Source organism: Camarhynchus parvulus, chromosome 15 (genome assembly GCF_901933205.1).
Source record: "Camarhynchus parvulus chromosome 15, STF_HiC, whole genome shotgun sequence".
Classification (NCBI taxonomy): Eukaryota; Metazoa; Chordata; class Aves; order Passeriformes; family Thraupidae; genus Camarhynchus; species Camarhynchus parvulus.
Window position 1 is genome coordinate 9366614 of NC_044585.1, and position 26252 is coordinate 9392865.

The 26252-nt window shown below is 53.2% G+C and overlaps 3 protein-coding genes across 3 annotated transcripts; 2 read left to right on the forward strand and 1 right to left on the reverse strand.

The window, feature by feature from the left end:
• Positions 1–63: 63 nt before the first annotated feature.
• On the forward strand, positions 64–8801 carry TFIP11 (tuftelin interacting protein 11). Its single transcript, XM_030958952.1, has 12 exons — positions 64–416; positions 837–990; positions 1617–1773; positions 2248–2375; positions 2847–2999; positions 3430–3939; positions 4729–4835; positions 5069–5237; positions 5433–5676; positions 6242–6384; positions 6794–6959; positions 7505–8801. The coding sequence occupies exons 1-12, from the start codon at positions 220–222 to the stop codon at positions 7858–7860; spliced, it is 2484 nt and encodes an 827-aa protein (XP_030814812.1). The 5' UTR covers positions 64–219; the 3' UTR covers positions 7861–8801.
• SRRD (SRR1 domain containing) lies at positions 8757–11023 on the reverse strand (the record flags this gene model as incomplete). Its single annotated transcript, XM_030959123.1, has 7 exons — positions 8757–9137; positions 9419–9464; positions 9687–9841; positions 9920–10018; positions 10563–10693; positions 10773–10813; positions 10884–11023. Coding segments are annotated over 7 exons (819 nt in total), but the record flags the coding sequence as incomplete, so codon positions are not given.
• A 45-nt stretch (positions 11024–11068) lies between these two features.
• HPS4 (HPS4 biogenesis of lysosomal organelles complex 3 subunit 2) lies at positions 11069–25671 on the forward strand. The gene is made up of 13 exons (XM_030958953.1): positions 11069–11199; positions 12006–12096; positions 12753–12896; positions 13900–14007; positions 15383–15499; positions 15603–15697; positions 16912–16984; positions 17666–17699; positions 18735–18831; positions 19319–20195; positions 22481–22613; positions 22871–22979; positions 24528–25671. The coding sequence occupies exons 1-13, from the start codon at positions 11165–11167 to the stop codon at positions 24697–24699; spliced, it is 2085 nt and encodes a 694-aa protein (XP_030814813.1). The 5' UTR covers positions 11069–11164; the 3' UTR covers positions 24700–25671.
• Positions 25672–26252: the final 581 nt, after the last annotated feature.

Sequence of the window (26252 nt, forward strand, 5' to 3'; positions counted from 1 at the left end):
CTATGGTTCGAGGGCGGGGCTTGCGCGCGGCTGGGAGCGGACCGGAAGTGAATGGGGCGCATCCGCTGTGGCGGCGCGGCCGGGGCCGGTGCTGGGGTTGGTGAGCGGGGCCGGGGGTCCCGGGTCGGGAATTCCTGAGGGGGCCGGGGGTCCCGGGTCAGGAATTCCTGAGGGGGCTTGTGGTCCCTGAGCGGGCCGGGGCATCGCGGCGGTGCCACCATGTCGATGTCGCACCTGTACGGCACGGATGGAGACGATGGCGTGGAGATGGAGAGCTTCGAGGTGTCGGACTGGGACCTGCAGAACGAATTCAACCCGCACCGGCAGCGACACCGCCAGACCAAGGAGGAGGCGACCTACGGCGTGTGGGCAGAGCGCGACTCGGATGAGGAGCGGCCCAGCTTCGGCGGGAAGCGGTACGGCCGGGCTGGGACCCCCGGCCCGCTCAGGGACCCCTGGGTCCTCCCTATTCCCTGGAGCTCCCCCTCGTTCCCTGGAGCTCACCCATTCCCTGGATCCTCCTCATTCTCTGGAGTTTCCCCCCCCGTTCCCTGGAGCTCCCTCCCGTTCCCTGGATCTTCCTCATTCCCTGGAACTCCCCCTTGTTCCCTGGGTCTTTCCCGGCTGTCAGCACCCACCCGAGCAGCCCGGGCTGCCCTCGGGACCCCCTCACCTGTGGAGATTTTCCCTGCGGCGCTGGGGGGAGGATGGGGATTGCCTGGCAAAAGCAGGGTTAAGCAGCTCGACAGCCTTTCATATCGCATTTTTGGGGGGTGTAAGGCACAGCAGCCCCCAGGCTCCTGCAGGAATGAGCAGGGTTCCCTCTCGTTTTGCAGCTCCAGGGATTACTCGGCCCCCGTGAGCTTTGTGAGCGCCGGGCTGAGGAAGGCGGCGGCCGAGGAGCTCTCGGATGAGGACTCAGATGATGATGAGAAGCCTGTGAAGCAGGAGGAGATTCCCAAGGAGTTTGTGCCCAAGAAGTTAAAGACAGTGAGTTCTCCAGGAAATTTACTGTTCTCTGTTTTAAGTTTATGAAGTCCAGGCTGTGGTCGAGGGCAGTGAAGCTGTAATAGGGCACTAAAAAAGGGAGGAAAAATTAAACCAGAGACCCAAATGTGTCAGTAAGAGAACTGTTTGCTCTAGATGTTGTATCATTGATAAAACAAAAATCAGGATAATAAATCATTGGTACAACTGTACATTGTGTCCTTGGAATCAGTCCTTTCATTTTTCTCAATATTCCTTTTGGTCATTGGAGGTTTAAAGAAGAGAATTCCTGTGATTTCCTGACTTTCAGAGTCTTTATTTTTCTACTTTCAGAATGAACAAATCCAGGCATATTATAGATTAGAACTCAAACCCTTACTTTCAGTTAAAACCTGAAAGAATCAGGAATCAGCTTCAGCTAAATCTGGTGGTGGACCCTGAGAACTGTCAGGTTGTCAGCCAGAGTTTTTTCAGGATTTTCCTTTCCCATCTGAGGAATTTCAGGGATCTCCACAGGTGCTTCATGGATGCACAAGCAAGGTTCCAGTGAGCTGGGCTGTGTGGGAAGAACCTTCTGAGGGGAGTTTTGCACACTTTGGTTATTTGAAGCGTGTGTTTGTTTTTGACAGGGTGGAAATTTCAAGCCCAGCCAGAAAGGCTTCGTAGGGGGCTCCAAGTCCTTTGTGGATTTTGGCAGCTGGGAGAGACACACTAAAGGAATTGGGCAGAAGCTTCTCCAGAAGATGGGATATGTCCCTGGAAGGGGTCTGGGGAAGAATGCTCAAGGTATTGTTAGTGTGTTTGCTGGTTTATTATTAACTGGGGGTTTGGGGGAGAGGTTGGATTCCTTAAAGAGCTGCCAGCCCCAGGTGGCTTAAACTTCCATCTTGTTTTCCTGTCAGTGATCTGGGCACTGTGGTGAGAGTCAGGGGTGTTCAAACTGACCTGTGGTCATTTGCAAGAGAAAAAGGCAATAAATTCAAAAGGTGGTCATCCCACAGGAAAGGAGATGCTGTTTTACATGGCAGAAGGAAAAGGCAGTGAAATGTGGCTGGGAGTAGGGCTGTGCTTTGGCAGTTTGGTGTGTGCTGGGATGAAGTGATTTTACAGGGAATCGGTGATGTTAGAAGTGCTACAGTGCTGCAGGCAGTGCCAGGAAGGGTGTTGGTGCTGATCTGGGAACTCACAGGGAAAGCCTGGCTGTTCAGCTCTCTCTCAGCACACAAACTGCTCCTCCTGACCCCGTTCCCATCCTGCCAGGAATCATCAACCCCATCGAGGCCAAGCAGAGGAAAGGCAAAGGTGCTGTGGGCGCTTACGGCTCCGAGAGGACCACGCAGTCCTTGCAGGACTTCCCTGTGGTGGACTCAGAAGAGGAAACTGAGGAGGTATTTCTGGGGTTCTTGCTGTTTCCCTGCTGTGCTGTGTGTACAAAATTCAGTTTTCTTAATTTCTGTGTCAGAGAAAACTGTTTGGGCTCATTGTAGATAAGAAGCCAAACACAGAGCATATTGATTTCATTTAGGCAGATCTTCCTTGTCACTGTAATGTTCTTTGTTGTTTCTGGCTAACTCTATTTCAGTAGCTTTGCTAGAATCCCTCCTTTGAGGAGTCCCCCACATAAACAGTCTTTGTCTTTTGTTTAAATAAAAAAAAAGGACCAGGAACATCCTGTTCATTTAATCCATAGGGTGGGTGACTGGCCCACAGCATCCAGGCTGGTTTGTCATGAGCTTTTCCACTTCCCATTTATTTCCTGTACAAATTCCTCATTGATCTGATGGTTATTTTCCTGTAAAAAGAGGCAGATTTGGGGTGTGACAAAGAGCAGCCACCTCAACTCTGCTGGTTTTGTCCAGGAGTTTCAGAAGGAGCTCAGCCAGTGGCGGAAGGACCCGAATGGAGGCAAGAAAAAGCCCAAGTACAGCTACAAAACAGTGGAAGAGCTGAAAGCCAAGGGCAGGATCAGCAAGCAGCTTGCAGCCCCTCAGAAGGAGCTGTCCCAGGTCAAGGTGAGGTTGATAAGCCAAGAGGTGACCCCTGGGGATTGTTTGAACCATCTTCTACCTCAAAGGGACTGTAAGGGAACTCAATAAAATTATGAATCTGATATTAAGGTATCTTTTGAAAATTATAAAAGTTCTAAGTGCAGTAACTATTGACAAGATCACTGCTTGTAGAATCATTCAGTGAAACTGGGATGAGATGAGGAGATTTTTCTGGCTCTGATTCCAGATCCTCTCTTATTTGGTCTGGCTCCTTGTGTCTGGAGAAGGCCATTGTGAAGGCAATCCCCTTGTTCAAATACAGTGTATGTTAGCAGCCTCCTGGAGTAATTAAGGTCCTTGGAAATCTCCAGATTTCAATTTGGAGTCAGGGATTTTCTCCTTTTTTGAAGTTGGGAGTTGTTTGTGAGAGAATTTCTGTTCTGTGTGCTGGCAGGTGATCGACATGACGGGCCGGGAGCAGAAGGTTTATTACAGCTACAGCCAGATCAGCCACAAGCACAACATCCCAGATGACAGCCCCCAGCAGCCCCTGGGCAAGGACTCCAAGCCTCAGGGCTTTGCCCTGCCTGAGCTGGAGCACAACCTGCAGCTGCTCATCGACATCACGGAGCAGGAGATCATCCAGAGCGACCGGCAGCTGCAGTACGAGAGGGACATGGTGGTCAACCTCAGCCACGAGATCCAGAAGATGGCTGAGGTGCTGTCCCACGAGGAGAAGGCCATCAGCAACCTCAGCAAGGTGCTGGACATGGTGGAGGAGTGTGAGAGGCGGATGCAGCCAGGCTGTGAGAACCCTCTGACCCTGGATGAGTGTGCAAAGATCTTTGAGACCCTGCAGGACAAGTACTACGAGGAGTACAGGATGTCAGACAGGGTGGACCTGGCAGTGGCCATAGTTTATCCTCTCATGAAGGAATACTTCAAGAACTGGGATCCCCTGAAGGTGTGTGTTGGTTTGAGTTATCTGCAGTTCTCACTTGATGGCTCCAGTAATCTTTGTTACCTTGTCCCCAGTGTGGTCTAGTGGGAGGTGTCCCTGCCCATGGCAGGGGTTGGAATGAGATGAGCTTTAAGGTCCCTTCAAACCAGTCTGGGATTCTGGGATTCTAAATTCCTGATCAGTCTGGAGAAAAAGAAAAGAGACAAAATGAAACTCTCTACTGTCCCCACTCTCAGACATTGCTGGGTAAAAATTCAGGAGTTTGTAAGGCTAAAACCAATCCCTTTTGTGAGTGTTGGGATGAAAAATTTGGTGAAAAACAAATCTTTGGCTGCTGTTTTTTAGCAAAAGCAGGAAAGGTTTGTCTGTCAGGTATCAGAGATGCACAGTCTGTCCTCAGTGCCATTTAGGCTGGGATAGAGTCTGGATCTCTCTGTACACCTGGAAAAGTTCAGACTGTCCTCTCCCCAGAGATATGTTAATACTGTCAGGTGGGACTTTTCTCTGGCAGGACTTTACTAAAAGTCATTTAAGAAATGACAGATGTGGCACTTGGTGCTCTGGACTGGTGACAAGGTGGGGAGGGCTCACAGGTTGGGCTCAGGGGTCTGGGAGTTCTTTTCCAACTTCAGTGATTGTGGGATTCTGGAATTAAGACTACAAGCTCGTGGCTTGCCCTGAGAGGAGATGAAAAGGCTGGCTGTGCTCAGCACACCCTCAGCCTGCTCTGTGCAGATCCCAGCTGGAATTAATGGGAAAGGATACAGACCATTTGTGCCCTGTCATTCCCAGGACTGTACATATGGCACAGAGATCATAGCCAAGTGGAAGAGCCTTCTGGAAAACGATCAGCTGTTATCCCACAGTGGGCAGGACCTGTCAACAGATGCTTTCCACAGGTAAAGAATAAATGATTTGTACTTTGTGCAGCATCTTCCTCTGCTGCTTCCTTGGGGATGGAAAAGAGCAGACACAAGGGAGCTTTTCCTGAGGATTCCCTTGCTGGGCCTGTTAAAATCCAGTTTGCAGCTATAGAAAAGAAGCAGCTTTAACTAACAGCTCCCATTTAGTTTATTTAGGCCCAGGCTGTAGTTTTGAGCTTCACTTTGATTTATTTGGAGTTTTTTCCCAGGCTGATGTGGGAGATCTGGATGCCATATGTCAGGAACATCGTGGCGCGGTGGCAGCCGAGGAACTGCGCATCCATGGTGGATTTCTTGGATAGCTGGGTGAATGTTGTCCCTGTGTGGATACTGGATAACATTCTGGATCAGCTCATCTTCCCCAAGCTGCAGAAAGAGGTGAGAGAAGAGGGCAAGGGAGAGCAAAGCCACGCTCTGAACCAGTGTTTGAATTCCAGACGGAACTCCCAAACACCAGTGTGCAACCTCTGCCGATGGATTGAGGAGTCAGGGGTTGCATCAGAGCTCTTTATGCTTCAAAAAAACTTGCTGCTGGTGGCTGGATTGAGTTAATCTTTGCTGTTGTGCCCCAAGGTGGAGAGCTGGAACCCTCTGACAGACACGGTGCCGATCCACTCGTGGATCCACCCCTGGCTGCCGCTGATGCAGGCGCGCCTGGAGCCGCTGTACTCGCCCATCCGCAACAAGCTGGCCAACGCCCTGCAGAAGTGGCACCCCAGCGACTCCTCTGCCAAGCTCATCCTTCAGCCCTGGAAGGATGTGTTCACTCCTGGCTCCTGGGAGGCTTTCATGGTCAAGAACATCGTGCCTAAACTCGGTGAGACAACAGACAGTGCTGGCAGTGGCACCTTCCACCTTGTGGCTGTCAGTGTTACATCAGAGATTGTTGTTAATGAGATTAGGCCAAGCTTGCCTCTGATTTTCTGCTACCAATCCTGTGCAGAGGCAGAAAGATTAGAAAAATATAAGGAATAACTCTGGTTATTCTCTAGGTTTTCTGTCTTATTTTTTTATAAATCATCCATCTCCAGCTGGTAGGAATATCTGAGAGTTGTCAGGTAGGATCAGGCTGTAAGATGTCTCTCTGTTACTCTTGAATTCCTTGGTCTGTTCTAATGTTTCACCTTGAGTTTTGTAATGCAAAGAGGTTCAAAGGTTAAAAAATAGTGGAGTGATTTAAGTTTCTCAGTTCTGGCTGCAAATTGTAATCACTGGAAGTGGAAATGCACCATTTTGTGGCGGGATCAGCCAAAGATCCCCACTGTCCTTTAGGATAACAAAAAGGTGCTGCTCAAGTTCTGTGTGTTGGTGGTGAAAGAGGTCAGGGCACTGAGAAATAAAACTGAGTGAGGCTTTTTTTAAACTGTCCTCTCCTTTCCCAGGAATGTGTCTGAATGAACTCATCATCAACCCTCACCAGCAGCACATGGATGCTTTTTACTGGGTGATCGACTGGGAGGGGATGATTTCTGTCTCCAGCCTCGTTGGGTTGCTGGAGAAACACTTCTTCCCAAAGTGGCTGCAGGTGAGACACTGAGGGCTGAGGAAAGAGGTTTGATTAACTGGGGAGTGTTTTAGTAATTCCTGTCCAGGAATTCCTGCCCTGGTGCTGAGCTGGGCTGGTTCCCACTCACAGCTCAGTAGTCATTGGAACAGTTCCTCCTTTTACTGACAGTAGTAAACCAAGTGGTAAATTATGCCAGGAGAGATTGAGGTTGGAGGTGATGGAGTTCCCATCCATAGAGGTGTCCAAGGAGTGTCTGGATGTGGCACTCAGTGCTCTGGGCTGGTTGATAAGGGGGTGATTTGTCACACATTGGAGTCAATACTCTTGGAGTCTTTTCCATGTTAAATGACTCTGGGATTCTGTGGCAGAGAGGCCTCTCCTGCACAGACATCCCTGTGCTGCCTTTGACCTGTCCCTTGCTCTGCAGGTGCTCTGCTCTTGGCTCAGTAACAGCCCCAACTATGAAGAGATCACCAAGTGGTACCTGGGCTGGAAGTCCATGTTCTCAGACCAGGTGCTGGCACATCCCTCCATCAAAGACAAGTTCAATGAAGCCCTTGACATCATGAACAGGGCCGTGTCCTCCAGCGTGGGTAGGTGGCTCATGGGGGTGGCTCTGCTGCTCTGGGCTGGCAGCACTGGGGGGTTGATTGGGGCATGGCGCATGGCAGGAACTCCCATGAGCAGTGAAAGTCAGTGGGCTCTGCCTTGCTCTGTCCTTAAAGAACACCTCTGAGGTGCTGCTCAATAGTTCTGGACCACACTGAAGCAGAAACAGATTTTTGGTGGCTTCCTGAGCTTAACTGATCCTCTTCCAGCCTTCCCCTGCCAGTCAGACATCATCCTTTAGGGGCTTGACTTCTAAAGCTGCCATTATTGGGTACTTTTTTCTTTATGGTGAGGTGAAGGGAACCAGCACTTCCCTTCCACATGCTTCTCCCTACTACCTAAAAGTGATAGTTGGGAATTACATGGTGTAAAAGAGACGAGCGTGCCTGAGGGAGCAGCACCTGAAATCTGCCCTCTTTCCAAAGCTGAGAACTCCCTTTCTGAGCCCAAACTTGACCACCACACTCCAATTCGTGTCCTGGTTGGAGGGAAGCAGCTCAGGATGATTTTCTCCCCTTCTCTCCCCCAGGTGGGTACATGCAGCCGGGCGCCCGGGAGAACATCGCGTACCTGACGCACACGGAGCGGCGCAAGGACTTCCAGTACGAGGCCATGCAGGAGCGGCGCGAGGCCGAGAACATGGCCCAGCGCGGCATCGGCGCCGCCGCCGGCTCCGTGCCCATGAACTTCAAGGACCTCATCCAGACCAAGGCCGAGGAGCACAACATCGTCTTCATGCCCGTCATCGGGAAGAGGCACGAGGGCAAGCAGCTCTACACCTTCGGCAGGATCGTCATCTACATCGACAGGGGCGTGGTGTTCGTGCAAGGGGAGAAGACCTGGGTGCCCACCTCGCTGCAGAGCCTCATTGACATGGCCAAGTGAGGCCTTTGTGCAAGAGGAGAAGATCTGGGTGCCCACCTTGCTGCAGAGCCTCATAGACATGGCCAAGTGAGGCCTCTGTGCAAGGGCAGACCACCTTGGGTGCCCATCTTGCTGCAGAGCCTCATTGACATGGCCAAGTGAGGCCCTGCTGGGGACTGAGTCACCAGTCAGGAACAGCCTCTGGGTAACCCTTAGAATAAAGTTCCAGGTTTGTAAATAGTCACACTGGAGCTGGATGCCAGGGTGGTTTTATTGGAAGAGCTGTTCAGGCAGTGGCAAGAGGGTGGAGGGCCAGACTTCCCGACCCAGGAAGCCAGGCTAAGGGTGAACAAGCAGTGCTGACACTTGTAATTGCTACCTGGGCCAGAGGTTTACCAGCAGCTTAGGAGGGATCACATTCTCTGCTCAGTGAGGGCTGGCCTAGCTGAGCCCTCTGAGTCTCTAGTGACAGATGTCACAGCTTGTGCTGGCAGTGAGTTACTGTCCCCACAACATCCCTCACACAGCTGCACACAGCCAGGACCTGTCCCAGCTCTCTCTGCTGTGGGACTGCAGTGGTTAGGAGCACAGAGGTGAGCGAAGGAACCCCAAGGCTTTTTTTCCTGGAGGGAGCTGACCTGGTTGTTGTCAGGGCTGATCAAGAGCTGATCTCAGCAGCAATGAGAGCTGGGAGATTTTTCCAAGTGTGCACTGGGAGCCAGACCCCAACACCTCCCACTACAAACCCCCCTGATAATTTCCCCTTCCTGATGCTTTGCAGTGTGTGTAGGACATGCAAAGGCTTTGAATTGTTATGGAAGAGGACGGAATCAGAGCAGTCACTGCAGTGTGAATTGCTCCCAAGGCAGGTTTTGGTGGAGTTAGTTTGCTGGAGTTGACTGAGTGTAAATCAAAGCTCAGCTTTACTTTTTTATTAAATAAAATACAAAAATGTCCCATCATCTCAGCATTCAGGTGCTGCCACTTTGGACAGAGCCTCATGCCACAGATGCTACTTGAGCTCCATCTTAGCTGCACAGAAGCTTCCATGGGAAGAGATGTGGATCGCAGCCCTGCCACCACAGGGATGGTCAGGACTTGGCAGGAGCTTCCTCCCCCTTCCTGATGATCTCCAGGTCCTCACAGTCTTGGTACATCGGCTCCTCCACAAAGTCCCAGACCTCAGGGGAGAGCTCCTGCAGTTTATCCAAGGGAAACCAGTGCACAGAGGTGTCATTGAAGGTGTCCAGGTAGCGGGGGTGGCTGGGGAGTGCCACTTCCTCCACTCCTTTCAAGACCTAAAGATCATTTGGGGAAAAAGTTACAGACAATGCAGCAGCCCCTTCCTGCAGAGCTAAGCCAGTGGGGATGAGAATGGTGTTACATTACCCTCAGCCCCTGTGTGCAGGATGTTCTGCAGATGTTCAACAATCCTAAAGTAATTAGCTTTTATATTACAGTGTCTAGGAAAAAGCTTTTGAAAGTAACTCCCTCTTCTTTCCAATGGCAGTTGATTTCCATTCTCATTAAAAGATGTGTTGTCAACATGAAACAATAATGTTAAACTGTTACCTCATACCTTTGCTATGTAAGAATAATCTCTCTGCAAGATTCTAGACAGCAATCTGCAATAACACAAGATGCCCACGTTAGACATGACATTGCTGTGGATTTAGACAGGTTTTCTGCATGGGGCTGGGACAGAGGGCTCACAACTGAAAACTTTATGGCAACAAAAATGCACGAAACAGGGAAATTGCTGTCAGAAGCAATAAAATAAAAGTGGGGGACAGAGAAGAGGAAAGCAGGGTGGGAGGCACTAGAGCCTGCCCAGGCTGTGCCCAGACCTCTCCTCGATCCCTCGGAAGCTGTTCCCGATGATGACCAGCTTGGAGAGCGCCGCTGGGCTCCAGTTGCTCCACAGCAGGTTGTTGTACAGAGCCTTCCCGCAGTGCACCATGTAGAACAGCGTGGCCGCGCCCTCGATCCCGTGCTTCCCTTCCTGCCCGGGAACCACCGAGCCCATCACGGCCGAGCCCCGTCCGCGGGGCCCCTCGGTGTGACCCGGGGGTGTCCTCACCTCATTCTCCGGGAGCAGGCACAGCCCCAGCTCTCGCAGCGCCGCCGCCTCCCGTGCTGAGAAGGCCGGGTCGAACAGTGCGCAGCGTGCGGGCGGCACCTGCGGGGACAGCGGCGTTGTTTTTGCGGAGATAACCAAAAACTCCACAACTTTGTGAAAGTTGTAAAGCCGGTATGTTTATTACAGCGACGGACGCATGTGGAGATTACTCTCCTTAAAAGACATGCGTACTTCTGAGAACTTCAGGTCCCTTTTTATCCCCCTCTCAAACACATATGCATGCAATTTCACAATAGGTTCATACATACATATTCATTTTTACGAATTTCGCGTGACATTTGCCGCTAGTTCTTCTTTATCAGAAAGAATTCCTAGGTCAGGTTGACCTGCTCTCACAGCAGTCTCTCTGTCTCTCTCTATCACCCTCTGTCTCCCCCTCCTTATCTCTGTCCTTCACTGAAGCAGTTTCCCTGAGCCTAGGCTTTGCAGTCAGGCTACATAGCTATGTTTCCTAACCACAGACTCAAAGATGTACGTTTCACCTAAATCAAAATGGATTTCTACTCTGGAGAATTCCTACTCTGTCTCAGCGTGAGCACGGCCCGGTGCTGTCCCCGCTGCTCCCCCCGGTGCCGGTGCTCACCCGCAGCTCGTCCAGCAGCAGCAGCAGGAAGGCGAGCTGGTAGCGGGCGATGGGGCAGCGCCCGAAGCGGCCCAGCCCGTAGCACACGCAGCGGGCGGGCGGCTCCGCGCCCAGCGGGGCCCGCACGGCTCCTGCGGGCGGCGGGGTCAGCGCGGCGCCGCCGGGGCTCGCTGTCCCCGCTGTCCCGCACCCCCCGCTCCCCGCACTCACCGGCGCTCGCCGCCCAGAAGCCGGAGCTCAGCAGATCGTCCCTGCGGGGAGAGCGCGGCGTTAGAGAGGCCCGGTGGGGAGCGAACACACGGACCGCGGCCGGGCACTCACCGCGCCTCTCGCAGCCGCCGCAGCACCGCTTCTATTCCGGGGCCGCCTTCCCCTTCCTCCTCTTCATCATTCTCCTCCTTCTTGCCCCGGCCCCGCCGCCGGGCGCGCCCCCGCTCGCCGCCCTCCCGCCACCGCCGCCATGCGCGCGGTCACGTGCGCGGTCACGGGACCGGGGGCGCGCCCGGAACCGGCGGCGGGAGCGAGCGGGGGGATCCCGGAGCATCCCGGAGCATCCCGGAACCGCGCGGAGCATCCCCGAGCCGCCGCAGCCTCCCGCAGCCATGGCCCGCCCCGCCGCGCCCGGCCCCGCACCATGGTGAGCCCCGTCCCCGCTCCCCGATCGCCGACCCCCGTGCCGGTGCCCCGGGAAGCACCTTCGGCCCTTCGCTGGTTCTGTTCCCGGTTGTGGGTGAGGTCTGGCAGCTCCCGGGGCTCAGCAACTCGGTCCCGGGCCGTGGAGGGGATCCAGCCTCCCGCTCCCGGCCCGGCAGCAGCGCGGCTTCCTCGGTGCCGCCTCTGAGCTCCGGGCTGGTCCTACGGGAAAACTCCCGCACGAAGCTCGTTCCAGACCCGGGCTGGTCCTACGGGAAAACTCCCGCACGAAGCTCGTTCCGAGCTTGTGCTGACTGACAGGACAGGATGGAGAGTGTTACTGAATAAGTGCGGTCGAGAAATCCTGAGCAGAATGATATCACATCGTCAGAGGGACCCTGCTGTCTCCTGCTTCTTGGGAGCTCTTGGGTGCAGGCAGCATCCGGGAGCTGCTTGGGATGCACATGGATAATAATTCTCGAGAATTATAATAATTATTGTACTCTCTTAATTATAATTATCCCGTGTGATGAGGATGCAATATCTCACAAATCCACTTTGTTTCCAGTTCTCCTTCCACGTGTCTGAGAGTTGGAGTTCTAGAACCTATTTTAGACTCACACAAGTGGTCAAATTTAGTTGTGAGGGACCTTTCTGGTGCTGTTTTTGGGTGTAAACTCGGTGTGATTGTGCAAAGAATCAATCTCTCCATTTGCAATAACTTTTTGTTGCTCTTCTGTAGAATTAGAAAGGAGAGGGAGAAGGGTGACAGTTTTCAAATACACAATAATTTCTGCCAATGTTTTTTAGGTGGAATTACTTTTTCCTTTATGATGGCTCAAAAGTGAAGGAGGAAGGGGACCCTACAAGTGCTGGCATCTGTTATTTTTACCCTCCCCAGGTAATGTCTGCTTTACTTCAGTACCTGTAAAGTAGTGCTGATGGTTCTGGATCAGGAGGGGTTGGGCTTCCAGGTGATTTGGATTAATCCTTATTTAATAGTCACAAAAATTTTTTAAAAATTTTTTAAGAAATCCCAGTTATCAATTAGCTCCAGGTGGAGCAGGGCTGGGGTCTCAGGAGTTAAACTCTGCTCCCTCCCTGAGGAATGGGCCAGCTCAGCCCAACTCTGTCCTGGTGATTTCAATAAACACACACCAGGGATGAAATTTCCTCTCCATAAGCCCCAGGCCCTTGTGCTGCCTGGAAAAAGCAACCCAGTTATTTTTTTTTCCCTAGAAATTTGCCTGTTCTACTGCGATTGATTTATAGAATTCTAGAGTTTTTAAGGTTGGAATAAAATCAAGTCCAACCATGAGCCCAGCACCCTCTTCACCACTAAAGCTTGTCCCCAAGTGTCACACCCACATATTTTCTGAACACTTACAGGGATGGTGACTCCACCACTGTCCTGGGCAGCCCATGCCAATTCCTATCAACCCTTTCTGCAAATTGAGTTGAAATTATAATTACTTTTTATTTATACCTTAAAACAGCAGTGATTTTTTTTTCCCTGAGTTCTTTTAATGGGAAGTTAAAGCCTTTGCTCCCTGGCAGACCATCCCAGAGCAGCAGGAGCTGCTGTGTGGGCAGATGGCCGGGGTTGTTCGCTGCCTCACCGAGATCTCCGGGGCCCCTCCCAGCCTGGTCCGCCTCAGGAAGCTCAAGTTTGCCGTGGTGGTGGATGGAGACTTTCTGTGGGTGAGTTCGGGAGCTCCAGAGCAGTCAGAGTGAAAACAGCCAGGGGCTGAAGGACGGGATCAGACAATGAGGGTTTATTATTCAGAGTGTGGGCTGCACCCAGGGAGAGCTGGGGAGGGCCCTTGCAGTGCACAAATTTCATTTCATTCATAACTTAAATTCTGTATTCCGAGGCCTGGCAGAAAAATTTCAAGTACTTCGGCTTCCTGCAGAAAAATTTCAAGTACCTCATCTCTGTGCCCACACCCAAAGGGATTTCTTAAGATGTTCCCGGCTGGAAACAGAATCCCAAAATCCCAGACTGGTTTGCGTTGGAAGGGACATTAAAGCTCATCCAGTTCCATCCCCTGCTATGGGCAGGGACACCTTCCACTATCCCCGTCCAACCTGGCCTTGGACACTTCCAGGAATGGGGCATAACAGGATTCCATGTGCTGCAGTTTGTAAGGACACAGTCACTGTTTGAAAGTCTGATTGTTCTTTCCTTCTTACCCTCAGCATCCCCAGACCCTTGTCCCTATCCACAGACATTTAGAATATAAAGAGCAGCATGTGGCAGTTGTGACAGAAGTGCCCCAAACCATCCCCTGGGCACTGGGCTGAGGCTAGTCAGTCCCATTTAATTGGCACTGCTGCTTCTGTTTCAGCAATTCAAAAACTAGATGGAGCATCATCAGAATATATAAAAAATGAGTTAATTAGAATGTTTTGAAGTACTTATTTTCAGGAAAATGTCTTAGCTATTAAAGCACCAAGTTAGGTCATCTAACGTGGGAAGGGAGTGTGTCTGAAGCTCTGCATTTCTGATATTTATTTATCCTGTCTGTGCCAGGGCTCTTGTGTGGGTATGTTTGCATTTCCTTTTCCTGTGCCTGTGATTCCGAGGGGTGTCTGCCTGCACAGAGCTGCCTGTCCTTGTGTGAAAGTGATGAGAGCTGTTCTCACTTGTCGTGCCCGAGTTCTGTCAGGCAACCTCCTGCATGCCCTGCTGTGTGTGCTGCAGGTTCTGGGCTGTGCTGTGGAGCTGCCTGACGTGAGCTGCCGGCGCCTCCTGGAGCAGCTCATCGGCCTCTTCACCTTCTACCACGGCCCCGTGCGCGGTGCATACACGGTAACCAGGGACTGGGGGCGTGGGGACAGGGGACAAGGGACTGGACATGGCAAACAGGGACTGGGATATGGTAAACAGGGACTGGGACATGGCAAACAGGGACTGGGGGCGTGGGGACAGGGGGTAGAGGGACTGGGGGTGTGGGCACAGACAGGGACTGGGACATGGTAAACAGGGACTGGGACATGGCAAACAGGGACTGGGACATGGCAAACAGGGACTGGGACATGGTAACGAGGGACTGGGACATGGTAATGAGGGACTGGGAAATGGTAATGAGGGACTGGGGGTGTGGGGACAGGGTGACAAGGGACTGGGACATGATAAACAGGGACTGGGACATGGCAAACAGGGACTGGGAAATGGTAACGAGGGACTGGGGGCATGGGGACAGGGTGACAAGAGACTGGGACATTGAAATGAGGGACTGGGATATGGTAACGAGGGACTGGGACATGGTAACAAGGGACTGGGACATGGTAACAAAGGACTGGGAGTGTGGGGACAGGATGACAAGAGACTGGGACATTGTAATGAGGGACTGGGGGCATGGGGACAGGGTGACAAGAGACTGGGACACGGTAACAAGGGACTGGGACACGGTGACCAGGGACTGGGGATGTGGGGACACAATAAGGAGAGACTGAGACACGGTAATGAGAGGCTGGGATACAATAACAAGAGACTGGGACATTGTAGCAAGCGACTGGGGACATGGGGACACAGTAACAAGGGACTGGGACAAGGTAACAAGGGACTGGGACCTGGTAACGAGGGACTGGGGACATGGGGACACAGTAAGGAGAGACTGGAACACGGTAATGATGGGCTGGGACATGGTAATGTGGGACTGAGGATGTGGGGACAAGGTAATGAGACTGGGACATGGTAACGAGGGACTGGGACGTGGTGATTAGGGACATGGGGACACAGTAACAAGAGACTGGGACATTGTAGCGAGGGACTGGGAACATGGGGACACAGTAACAAGGGACTGGGACAAGGTAACAAGAGACTGAGACGTGGTAATGAGGGACCTGGTAATGGGGGGCTGGGGACATGGTGACTTTTGGGGCGATTTAAACACTTCCCATGGTGTCCCAGCTCTGCAGTGTTCCCTTGTGTTGCCTTCCTCCTGCCAAGGGTCACACACCCAAGAAGTGGGACCTGGAAAAGCGAGCAGGTCATCCTCGCCATTGCTGTGAGGTCCTGTGGGGCTCTGCTGAACCTTTCCCACATGTTCACCCGAAAGTTTCCCCTCAGTATTGTCTCCCCCCTTTCCCTGACCTTATCTTGGCCCTGTGGATTGCATCTCCCATCCCAAGTGCAGGGACCCTTTGCAGTGACAGTGTTTGTGGGGGTTTGTCACCCACAGGTGTCTTCCCAGGAGGAGCTGAGCAGGGAGTGGGACAGGTACATTGAGCACATCCAAAAAAACACCAGTGACCTCCACAGGATTTTCAATTCTCTCTGGCATCTGGACAAAACCAAGGTAAGGGCCTGTCCTCTGCAGTGGCCCAGAGCCACTGTGTTTGTTTATTTGCTGCTTGGAGCTTTCCCAGGATTCTGTGGCCTCACTGGTTCTCCGTGCCCAGGTGGATCCCCTGCTTCTGCTGAAGGCAGCTCTCATCCTGCAGACGTGCCAGCGCTGTCCCCACGTCCTGGCAGGCTGCATCCTCTACAAAGGCTTGTAAGTAACCAGGTGTTTGGTCCCTGGAGGGTTCAACCCACCCCTTTCCAGGGCTTGGGTCCTGGAGTGCATCCAGGGCTGCTCTTGGTTGTTCAAGAGCTTCAGGCCAGGCAGTCCCTGGCTGTCTGTGGGTCGCTGAGACTGAGTGGTTTGTGGAATTGAGGGATCATGGAATGACTTGGATTGGAAGGGATCTTAAATCCCATCCTCTTCTACCCCCTGCCATGGACAGGGACACTTTCCACTAGACCAGATTGCTCCAAACCTCATCCAACCTGGCCTTGGACATTTCCAGGGATCCAAGGGCAGCCCCAGCTTCTCTGGACACCCTGTGCCAAGGCCTCACCACCTTCATGGGAAGAATTCCTTCCCAATATCCCATCTAACCCTGCCCCGTGGCAGTTTGAATCCATTGCCCCCCTGTCCTGTCACTCCAGGCCCTTGTACCAGTCTCTCCAAGGTTGTCTGTGCTCGTCACCATGAAGGAGTTCAAGATTTGGGTTTCAGTAGAAATCTCCTGGTTTAGATACTCAGCAGGATGTGAGGACTGAATTTCTGAGGCTTTTTAGGGGGAAGTCACCCAGGAAAAGGGAGATGAGTGGATGTTGTGCTCTCCCAGCAGTGTTCCCTCTGCAGGTGTGCAGTTCAGTGCAGGTGTGTCCGTGTGTCCCTGGGTTTGTCTGACCTGCTGCCCAGGACCACTGTCTGTACTGACAGGAGGTGCACAGGGGGATGAACCAGGATTCCCCATGAGAAATTCCAGCTTCCTTCAATCAAAGATGACTGAATGACTTCAAGGAAAGCCTCCAAGGTGGCTCTGAAAGACAGGAGGTGGGGAATTCCGAGAATTCCTTGGCAGCAGCGCTCAAGTGCCATTTTTCTTTGGCGTGAGCTGTTCCAGTGACACCTTTTACAAGCACTGGAAATGTGCCACAGGGAGAGCATGTGCCAGGGAGTGACCTCATAGCTGCAGGCAGGACACTGGAGTGAGTCACTGCAGCACCTGAGAGTGAAGGGACCTGGACATTTGACTTGAGGAGGGACTTGGGAGCCTTGTCCTGCACCAGGGTGTGTCACCTTGTGCCTCTGGTCTGTCTGGTAGAGACATTCATTTTGTCACCAAATGCCATCAGAGTTGCCTGAGCTGATGATCTCTAAGTTCCCTCTCAAGCCAAACCATTCTGTGACTCTCTGACTCTGCTTTGTCCTTTCAGGATTGTGAGCACCCAGCTGCCACCTCCACTCACTGCCAAAGTCCTCCTGCAGGGCAGCGAGTCCCCAGGCCAGGTATGGCACTGAACACATTCCCTGCAAGCAGATTCCTGAAAGGATGTGCTGTGGGAGCTCTTGTCACACAGATCTGGCATGTGTCACCATGGGGAAGGACAAATATTGGTGATGACGCTTAAAGCTTTTATTAGTTATGATTTAAAAAGGTTCCAAGACTTCTGCACTAGGAATTAGCTTTTTTTTTTCAGTCTTTAACTTACTGAATTCATGAGTTCTCATTTATGTGGTGTTTTGACTGGCTTTTTACACAAATTTTTGTATTTACTGGGAAACCCACCAAATGAGTCTCTGACAAACAGCAGTTTTCATTTGCTTTAAAACTTGTCAAAAATTAGTATGCATGTGATCAAGATGTTCTATAAAAGCCATCAGTATGCAGATATAAAGGCAACCTTTGCTGTTCTTCTGCTTGAATGAAGGGAGTTTCTGTTCCCTGAGCAGGTGGTGATGATAAATCTGGGCTCTGTCCTGAATTTTAGGTGTATTTTGGTTCTTGGGAAGCTCCCCTTGGCTTTGAGAGCTCCCTAAGGACCAAAACACTTCCCAGCACCGAACAGTCCCAGCGTTTGCTGGGGGGTGGTGTGGGGTCTGCTGCAGCCTTGGGAGACTGGGAGGGTGACAGAGGTGTCCTGGTGTCCCTGATCCATGCACAGAGCTGATTTTTGGCTTTTGTTGCAGGGTGAGCCTGGAGCTGAGGAGCTGCAGGAGCCTGGTGAGCATCCAGCTGCATCCTTTGCGCTGCCTTCCCTGCATGGGAGCACGGGCTGGTTCTCTGGGATTCACACCCAAGCTGTGCTGGGTGCTGGAGTAGCTCCAGAATATCCCAGAGGGTGTTGCTGCCACCAGCCAGCCTGTGCTGTGTGATCAGAACCAGCTCCTTCTGCTGGGGTTTGCTCTTTTGGGTTTGATTCCAGTTCTGCAGATTCCCAGCCATGCCTGCCTTAATTCCAGTTCCCCATGTGGCCACTTGGCCACTGCCAGGCCCTGACAACAGATGGCTGGTTCTTGCAGTCCAAACCTCCAGCCATCCCCTCTCAGCATCAGTGTGGGGATGATCTGCCAGGATGGAAACGCTGAGGGGGAATTTAACTGTGTCAGGCATGGAGGGATGGGAAAATGCTGGGAGGGTGGGAACAGACTGCCCAGCTCAGTTGGGATGCAGGGTCATGGCAGGCCTGCAGCTCCTGCAGAAGCCTTTGGGCTGATGAGGTTTGGTGTGGTGGGGTTCACAGGGGTCCCAGAATGAGGGAAGAGATGAGAATCTTGACTCCGTGTTTCAGAAAGCTGATTTATTATTTTATGATACATAATTAAGAGAAAATGGTATATTAAAACTATACTAAAAGAACAGAAGAAAATATTTCATCAGAAGGCTAGAAAGGAATAGAAAAGAATGATAATAAAATCTTGTGACTGACCAGAGTCCCAAAACAGCTGGACCTGTGATTGGTCATCAAGTAGAAACAACTCTATGAGACCAATCAAAGATGCCCCTGTTGCATTCCACAGCAGCAGATAATCATTGTTTACATCTCATTTCTGAGGCCTCTCAGCTTCTCAGGAGAAAAACCCTGTCAAAAGGATTTTATGAAAAATATTTCATAATTCATGTTTTGTGAAAAATCCTGTCAAAAGGATTTTTTATAAAACATGTCCGTGACAGTTTGGTTTGTGGTTTGAAGCTGGACAGTTTGGTTTGTGGTTTGAAGCTGGGACATGTTTGTTGAATCCTCCCCTGCTCTTGCAGAGCCTCTGCTGCCGCCGGGTGTCCGAGTCCTGCCCGTGTTCCTCACAGCAGAGGAGGTCTCTGCTCTCCGGGATTTCCCTGTGGAGTGGATGGCCAGGTAAGAAACCAGCCTGACCCAGAGGCAGGATTCACAGCAGGAGCTCACACTGTGTCCCTGTTGCCATTGTCACTGTTTTCCCTGGAGCTAACTCCGGCTCTGTCAGTGCCTTTGGAGCTGCCTGAGCCCCTCAGGCTGGGCAGAATTCCCGTGTCCACATCCCTGCTGGGAGCAGCCTGGAGCAGAGCTGCTTCCCCAGACCAGCTGGGAGCTCTTGTCCCTCAGCTCACAGCACTGCTTTGTGGACAAGGCAGGGACATTGCCAGGAGCCTGCAGGGTAAGATTCCCAGGCTTTTCACCTGTGTTGGACCTTGGCCCATCCTTTTCCCAGGTCTCTTTGTAGCAGGGGATGGATCAGCCATTGATCAGGGATCAGCCATTGATCAGGGATCAGCCACTGATCAGTGCCAGGAGCCAGTGGGGTTTGCAGCTGTGGGATAACTCCACACAGATCCTGCTCAGTGTTTCACTTGTCATCTCCCACTAGGTCACCCATGTCCCCAGCAGGCCCCAGAGGAGAGGAGAGTGCTCTCTGCTCCCAGGCAGTTCCAGAATCAACAGGAGCTCGTGAAAACCAAGCCCTGGATGGAATCTCTGTGCAGGAGTCCCATAAGGACCCTTCAGGCACACCTGCCCCGGGAGATGCTGTGCAGCTGGGCAGCCCTGCAAGTTCTCTGATGGACTTTTCTGGAATGGGAGCTGGCACAAGGAATTCTTCAGCTGCAAACCTGAGCGGAGCAGGCGGTGAAAACTCAGAGCTCAGCAGGAAAACATCCTTCCCTTCAGAGAGCAACACAGAGCAGCTCCAAAGCCCTTCCTCACTGCAGACTGAATGTACTTGGACTACAGGTCCATACCTGGAAGGCTTTTCCTTTCCCAACCCTTACTCCTGGGAGCAGGAGAGCCAGGACAAGGGGGAAGCCCCTGTGGATTCTGATGTTGGTCACTGTGCTTCCCAAAATTCCCTTTCAGTCAGCCACAGTCCAGCTGTTCCTTCTCCTGCCCAGGAACTGAGCAGAAGAAAATCCAGTGATCAGGACAAGCCATGGACTGTGAGCCAGGACCGTGTGTCTGGGGGAAGTGACAGCACAGCTGGTGACCATGTGTGGGGCTTGGATTGTCCAGGCCCTGCTGGACACACACAGCCCCACAACAGGAGGCAGCCACTGGTCCCAGAGCTCCAGCAGGCTCTGCCCAGTGCCCCTGCAGGGGACAGGCTGTGTCCTGGCAGCTGGGACAGGCTGGGTGGCACAGGGGGAGAGCCAGCCCAGCTGAGCCTCTACGTTCACAGCATCCAAGGCTTGGTGCTGTCGCTGCTGGCTGAGGAGCGGCTGTGCCGTGACCGCAGCGCCGTGCAGGACGTGGTGAGTGGGAACGCTCTGCCCCACTGCTGGGGGGCACGGGGCTCACAGCTGAGCAGGGAGTGTTGAATTGTGCTCCTGGTGCCTGCATCACCTGCTGGGAGCTGCGGCGGGCTCGGCGGCTGCGTGGGAGCTGGCGGAGCGGAGCGGGGCCAGCCGCGTCTCACAGGCAGCTCCCGGTGCTGCTGCTGTTGTCTGGCACTGCCGGCTCCGGAGCAGAGCGTGGGGGTGTGACAGACACCCGCGGGCTGCCAGGGGCCCGTGCTGGAGCTGGGATTCGCTGGGGATCCCCGGCGGCTCCGTGGTTTTTGGGTGTGTTAAAGCCCCAGCCTGCGCGTCACCGCCTCTCCTTAGGGAACACCGCAGCTGCGGCTGGCAGCAGGACCCAGAGGGGTTCCCTTGGCTGTGGGAGCCTCCAGGCTGCTCCCTGGGGCTGGGGAGAGGGTTCCCATGTGGGCACTGCAGCCGGGTAACACCAGAGCAATCCCAAATCTCCCTGTGGTGGGATTTGGATGCTCAGACTCCCTCCCACTCCCATCCTGCAGGGGCAGGATGTGCTGGCCCCCCATCTTTCCTGTGAAGCATCAGCTGCAGAGCTGCTGCCTGGCCTCTGCCTCCCCACCAGGAGCTGAGTCAAAGCTGCAGAGCCCTGTTTGATATGCCAGTTGCCATAGGAACAACCTAATTTCCTTCCCCAGCCAGACTGGAAGGTGGAGGGAAGCTCAGACTAATGCAGAGCCTCAAGGTTGCTCCTTCCCCTTGGAGCTGTGGGACACCTGGGGCCCCTGGAGCTGGGGAATGTCTGCTCTGCACAGCAGGGCTGATGTGCCTGGCTTGGGATTGCTGCCAAATCAACTGAGCCCCGAGGTGCAGCCAGGCTCCTTTGCACCAGACATGGCACTCTGTCCCCTTTCTGCTCGTCTGGAACAGCACGGGGGACACAGGCAGGTGGGAATTGTCAGGCTGGAGAGAGGAATCCCCACTGCACAGGGATTGCACAGCCCATCTTCCCTGATGCCTTGCCCTGGCGCTGACAAGCTCTCATTCCATTCAGGTTCCTCTTTTCCCAGACATCCTGCTTCCATCTCACGTTCCCTTGTTTAGGATCTCACCAAAACTGCACTGTCACACAGCTTGGAATTCAGCTGTGCCTGGGCTCTTCTGCTGCACCCTCCCGTGTGTTATCCCTTAGGAGAGGGGCCCTGCATGTCCCATTGTCCCAGGAGGAGGGGCAATGTCTGAGGAAGTGCAGCTGGACTCTGCTGCTGGTGGATTTGAGGCACAACCTCAGCTTGTCTGTCCCTTTGTTTATCTGTAGGTTAAAAATGACCCTCCACTCTCAGGGATGTCAAAGCTTACTTACAATTAATGTTTTTTTGAATGCTTTGAGGCCCCCAAATGACACCAAAGAAGGGTAAAATATGCTACTTGTGCAGCTGGGAACCTCTGGGAGGGTGCATTCCATGCCAGACTTTCCCTGTGGAGTGGGAGGCTCTTGGCCTCACCTCCTGCTGCTCTTTAGGTCTTATCCCTTCATTTCACTGCACAGAAAGGAAAATCTGTGCCATGACAGGGGTCAAGGATAGGCCAGGCACTGCCGTCCTGCTGAACAAAGGCTTGATCCTCTCCCCAGTAGGGAAAAGCTCATTGGCAGGATGAGGATTACGGAGTTAATCTTCCCAGGGGTGGTGGGGGACCCCTGCCTGTGCCCTGCCTGTGCCCAGGGAGCCTCAGCATGATCAGGGCCTCTGGGCTACTGCAAATCCATCCAGAATAGCAGCTTGGCATTCATTCAGTGCTTTGTTGTGTGTGTTTGTACTGCCCGGTGTAAGCAAAGGAATGTCCCTTGCTGGGGCTGTAAATCATGTGAAATGAGCCCTGGAGAGCCATGGTTGATGGTAAATTAATGGGGTCTTGCATTTTCCTGTAATTAGTAGCATCAGGTGGCTTAATGGCTGGTTGTCAGGTTGGAGGGCCCTTTTCTGAGTCGTAGCACCCCAGACTGGTTTGGGTTGGGAAGGACCTTAAAGCCCATCTTGTTCCACCTCCTGCCATGGCAGGGACAGCTCCTACTGGACCAGGTTGCCCAGAGCCCTCATGCCTCGGGATCTCTGTGATTTGTCTGTTCCCTCCATGCCAAAATTTCCCAGCCATTTTAGGTGGAACCCTGGACAGCAGAGTGAGGAAGGGTCCGGTCCTTCTGTCACCTGAACTCCTTCCAGAACCTCCTTGAAGCCCAGGTGAGGCACAGGTGAGGCTCTGAGCTTTTCCTTTCCCTCTGCCTGCAGTACCACAGCAGCCTGGCCTCCCTAAATGGCCTCGAGGTTCACCTGAGGGAGACCCTGCCCAAGGACTCTTCAGCCTCAGCCAGGACAAACTACAGCTTCACACACTATGACCGTGTCCAGAACGTCCTCACGGGTGAGCCTTCATCTCCTGGGCCTGCAGGAGGGAGCAATGAGGAGAATGGGGTTTATGGGAACCTTTTCTCATGCCTCAGACACCATTTCTCAGCCAGATCAAAGGCTCTGTTGTGGGATCTTTGTCTGTTGGGATTGAGGCTGTCCCCAGCCTGTTCTGCAGCTCTCCAGGGTGTGAGCTCCAGAGCCTTTACCTGCTCAGTGAACAGAGGCACACTGCAGAGTGGGTTTTTAACACCCCTCTCTCCTGTTGTGCAGCCAATCTGCCCCACAGCCCCGGGCCCCTGGAGCGGCACTTCCTGAGGGCAGCCACACTCATCCACTCTGACTTCAGCCAGCTCCCCGCGGCCTCAGAAGTGATCATCAGGTAAGGGCTGCTCACAACCCTCCTGTCCCAGAAGGGCACAACCCCTTTCCAAGGCTGGCTGGCTTTTAACCAGGTTGTCACCACACCCAAGGACCAGTCACATTGCTTTATTCCCCAAATTTCCTTTGATTGTGGGTTCCTGGATGTTGAGAGGCTGCAGTGGCACCAGGAGGGTGGGCTGAGGGCACAGCTGAGTGGTGCCATGGCTTGGATTAAGATGCAGCGCTCACACAATTGCCAGTTCCTGGCACTGTAAGGTTCTAAGACACAGTTTTAAATTTAGCTGTTCCTAATAAATTTGTGTCTCGGCAGGGAGCCAGAGGCGCCCAGAATTGGCAACCTAGATATTGTTTTCTTGCACGGCTTGTTGGGTTGGAAACACTCTGTGATGTGCATGGCAAACTCAATTGTGATGCACCAGGCAGGATGGTCTTACCACAGCCAGAGCCCTTCCCAAAATCCAGAGCTTTTCCTGACATCCAGAGCCCTTTCCCAGGCCATGGCTGAAGTGGACACCCCTTGTCTCAGCTGAGCTGGGAGTGCACAGATTCCACCCACCTGGTCCTGCTTGTTTGTCCAAAACATGATGAAATAAAGATGCTCCTGGGAATTACACAGTAACTCTGGCACCGCTTGCCAAGGGAATGTGAATCACCCACTTCAGTGCTGGAGAATTCCTTGTTTAGCATGAGCTTCTCTGGCTCCTTCAATCCAATCCTAAACTGACTGGCTAAGCTGGCATGTTCTCTGTTACCCCGAAAAAAGCAACTCCATGTGTGAATCAGCCTGAGTAACAAGATGACTAAAACTGCTTTCTTTTATGGAGAGTTGTCACAGAAGGGTGTCAGCAAACATAGCAGTTGCTGCTTTCCTCCTTCGAGGAGGAATCCAGGGTCCTTGGCTTTGCTCCCTGCCAGCCCTCCTGCAGGGAATACTCTGGGAGGGGGGATTCTTAGTCTTAATTAATGTTTTTAATCACACTTTTGGTGGTGAGTGAATCTGACTCTTGTCTGAGCCTCATCACACCTGTGAGTGAACGTGTGGTTCCTGCTGCAAGGTGCTGTGCTGGGATTTGGCTGTGGCCAGCAGCAGTGGGAGAGGAGGAATGTCAGGCACAAGGAGTGTTCCAGGCTCGTGGTGTGCTGGACTGGGCTGGCAGCAAGGGCAATCTTTGGAGCGTGGCCACACATGGAATTCCAGAATCATTAAGTTTGGAAAAGCCCTCCCAGACCATCATGTCCAACCTGTGACCAATCCCCACCTTGTCACCCAGTCCAGAGCACTGAGCTGGACTCGGTCACAGGTTGGACTTGATGGGAAAGACCTCCAAATCCAAACTAAATGATTTTGTGCTCACCTGCCCTTTTAAGGATGCCAGGACCCTTTAGAAGTTGGGTCTGGTTCCCTGTGGCCTTCAGGGCTTTGGTGCCTGTTCAGCTCCATGCTGAGACACCTGAAAGTCCCTCCCAAAACCTGGGAGCCCAGTGCCCAGCTGTGAATCTTGCCCAAAGCTGTCTGTCTGACCCCTGCCTTTCCCTGCCCTTCCAGGAACGCCTCCACAGCCGTGTATGCCTGCAGGAATCCTGTCCAGGAGACCTACTTCCAGCAGCTGGGAGCTCCCCTCCGCAACTCAGGCGTCCCCAACCCTCATGACAGTGCCTTCAGCCTGCCCAGCAAGGCCAAGCAGAAACTGCTGAAGCATGGGGTGAACCTGCTGTGAGCTGCTGTGCTCAGACAACGGCTCAGCCCAGCGAGTGTTCATCTCCAGGAAGGAAAATCCAGCTGTTTGTGCCCACAGAGGCACGAGGCCCTGTCCTGCCTCTGTGGGGTCTCCAGCCTGCCTGGCCCTGAGGAAGGGACACTCCTTGCCCTGTCCTGCAGCACATTTTGGGCTGGTGCAGGTGTCAGTGACAGCATTTACCAAAGACTGAGGACAGAATGCAGCATCTTGGGGCTCTTTGTTTACATGGACTTTACAGAGACTGTCTTGTTGATCTGCAGACTCCCCACGTGCCTTGAGCTGAGGTAAAACCTCACCTTGCTCTGCGTTACACAGCCCCCAGGCACTGCTGGCTTTCAGAGATGTCAGTCAGCCCCTGTCTGTGCCTGCACTTGCCCTGGTCAGACTTTGGCTTCGTTTCTGTCCCTTAATCCATGGGAATGATCCTTCCATGACGTTGTGCCTTACCTTGGTTAGCGGTGCCTGCCTGTTGTCACACGGGAGCAGAACAAGAGCTGCAGAGCTCACAATCCCCCTCTGGGTGCTCCCAGGAGGTTTGTACACCACAGGTGACTCTGGAGGGATGTCCCTGTCCCTCCACACCTTCCTGGTCAGTGATGGTCCAGCCCAGCCCTGCCCTCCCTGTGCCCACGTGGATGTGCAGCCTCCCAGGGCTGGGTGATGGTGATGGTGGTGTGAGTGTCCCTCAGCCTCTGCTCCCTCCCTCCTGCTGCAGGACCTCACTTCACTGCTCTTACTGCTCCATTTGCCCACACTCTGCAGACCCCAAAGTTGCCTCTTAGCTGATGGGACCAAAGAGGTTTTGTAACCCCTCAGCAGCTGTCCCCCTCCTGCTCTGACAGTGTCCCCAGTCAGTGGTGGCCAGGGGGACCTGTGGTGGTGGCTGCTTACACTGAGGGATGGATAGCTGTGTCTGGAACCTATGTTTGGAACCTGCTGCTGGTGCAGACACCCCTCAGTGTGACTGTGGAAATAAAGGAGTCTCCAAGGCTCATCCCAGCAGCCAGAATCACGTTGTTGTCGTGTCTGTTCTTCCTGGTGTGATGGGCTGGGTCGTGGGAGCTGCTCCCTGTTTACCTCCTCAAGGGTGGTTCCTGCAGTGCTGGGGTGGAACAGGCAGAGCCTGTCGGTTCAATCAGTCCTGCAGAGCAGCTGCTTGGAGGGTTCCTGATGGATAGATGTGTGACTGGGGTCACCAAGAGATGGTGAGCAGAGACATGAACGTGGGGAGGTGCTGAATCAGAGCTGGGCATGGGAAGGTCACCACTGCCACCGCTTCTGCTCCCACTCCAGCACAGACAGTTCCCAAGGTTGCTCTGTCATCCCAGGGCTGCTCCTCAGACATTGCTGGGAAGTTCAGAGAACTCCAGAGGACGAGCCAGCTGCTTGCTCAGGGGCGGCTGGGCAGAGATGCCACCTGGCTGGCAGCCCTGGCAGCTGAGGAGGTGTTTCAGCAGGAGCAGAGTCGTGTGGCACTGCTCCCATCTTGGCCATGGAAGGACTGTCAGGAGCCTGTTGGCAGCGTAGGAGTG

Coding starts and splice junctions, on each gene's coding strand:
- HPS4 (XM_030958953.1), top strand. CDS start 11,165: ATGGCCCGCCCCGCCGCGCCCGGCCCCGCACCATG. Junction 15,500..15,602: donor GGCATCTGGACAAAACCAAG/GTAAGGGCCTGT, acceptor CTCCGTGCCCAG/GTGGATCCCCTGCTTCTGCT. Junction 15,698..16,911: donor TGCATCCTCTACAAAGGCTT/GTAAGTAACCAG, acceptor TTGTCCTTTCAG/GATTGTGAGCACCCAGCTGC.
- TFIP11 (XM_030958952.1), top strand. CDS start 220: ATGTCGATGTCGCACCTGTACGGCACGGATGGAGACGATGGCGTGGAG. Junction 2,376..2,846: donor CAGAAGAGGAAACTGAGGAG/GTATTTCTGGGG, acceptor GGTTTTGTCCAG/GAGTTTCAGAAGGAGCTCAG. Junction 4,836..5,068: donor TCAACAGATGCTTTCCACAG/GTAAAGAATAAA, acceptor GTTTTTTCCCAG/GCTGATGTGGGAGATCTGGA.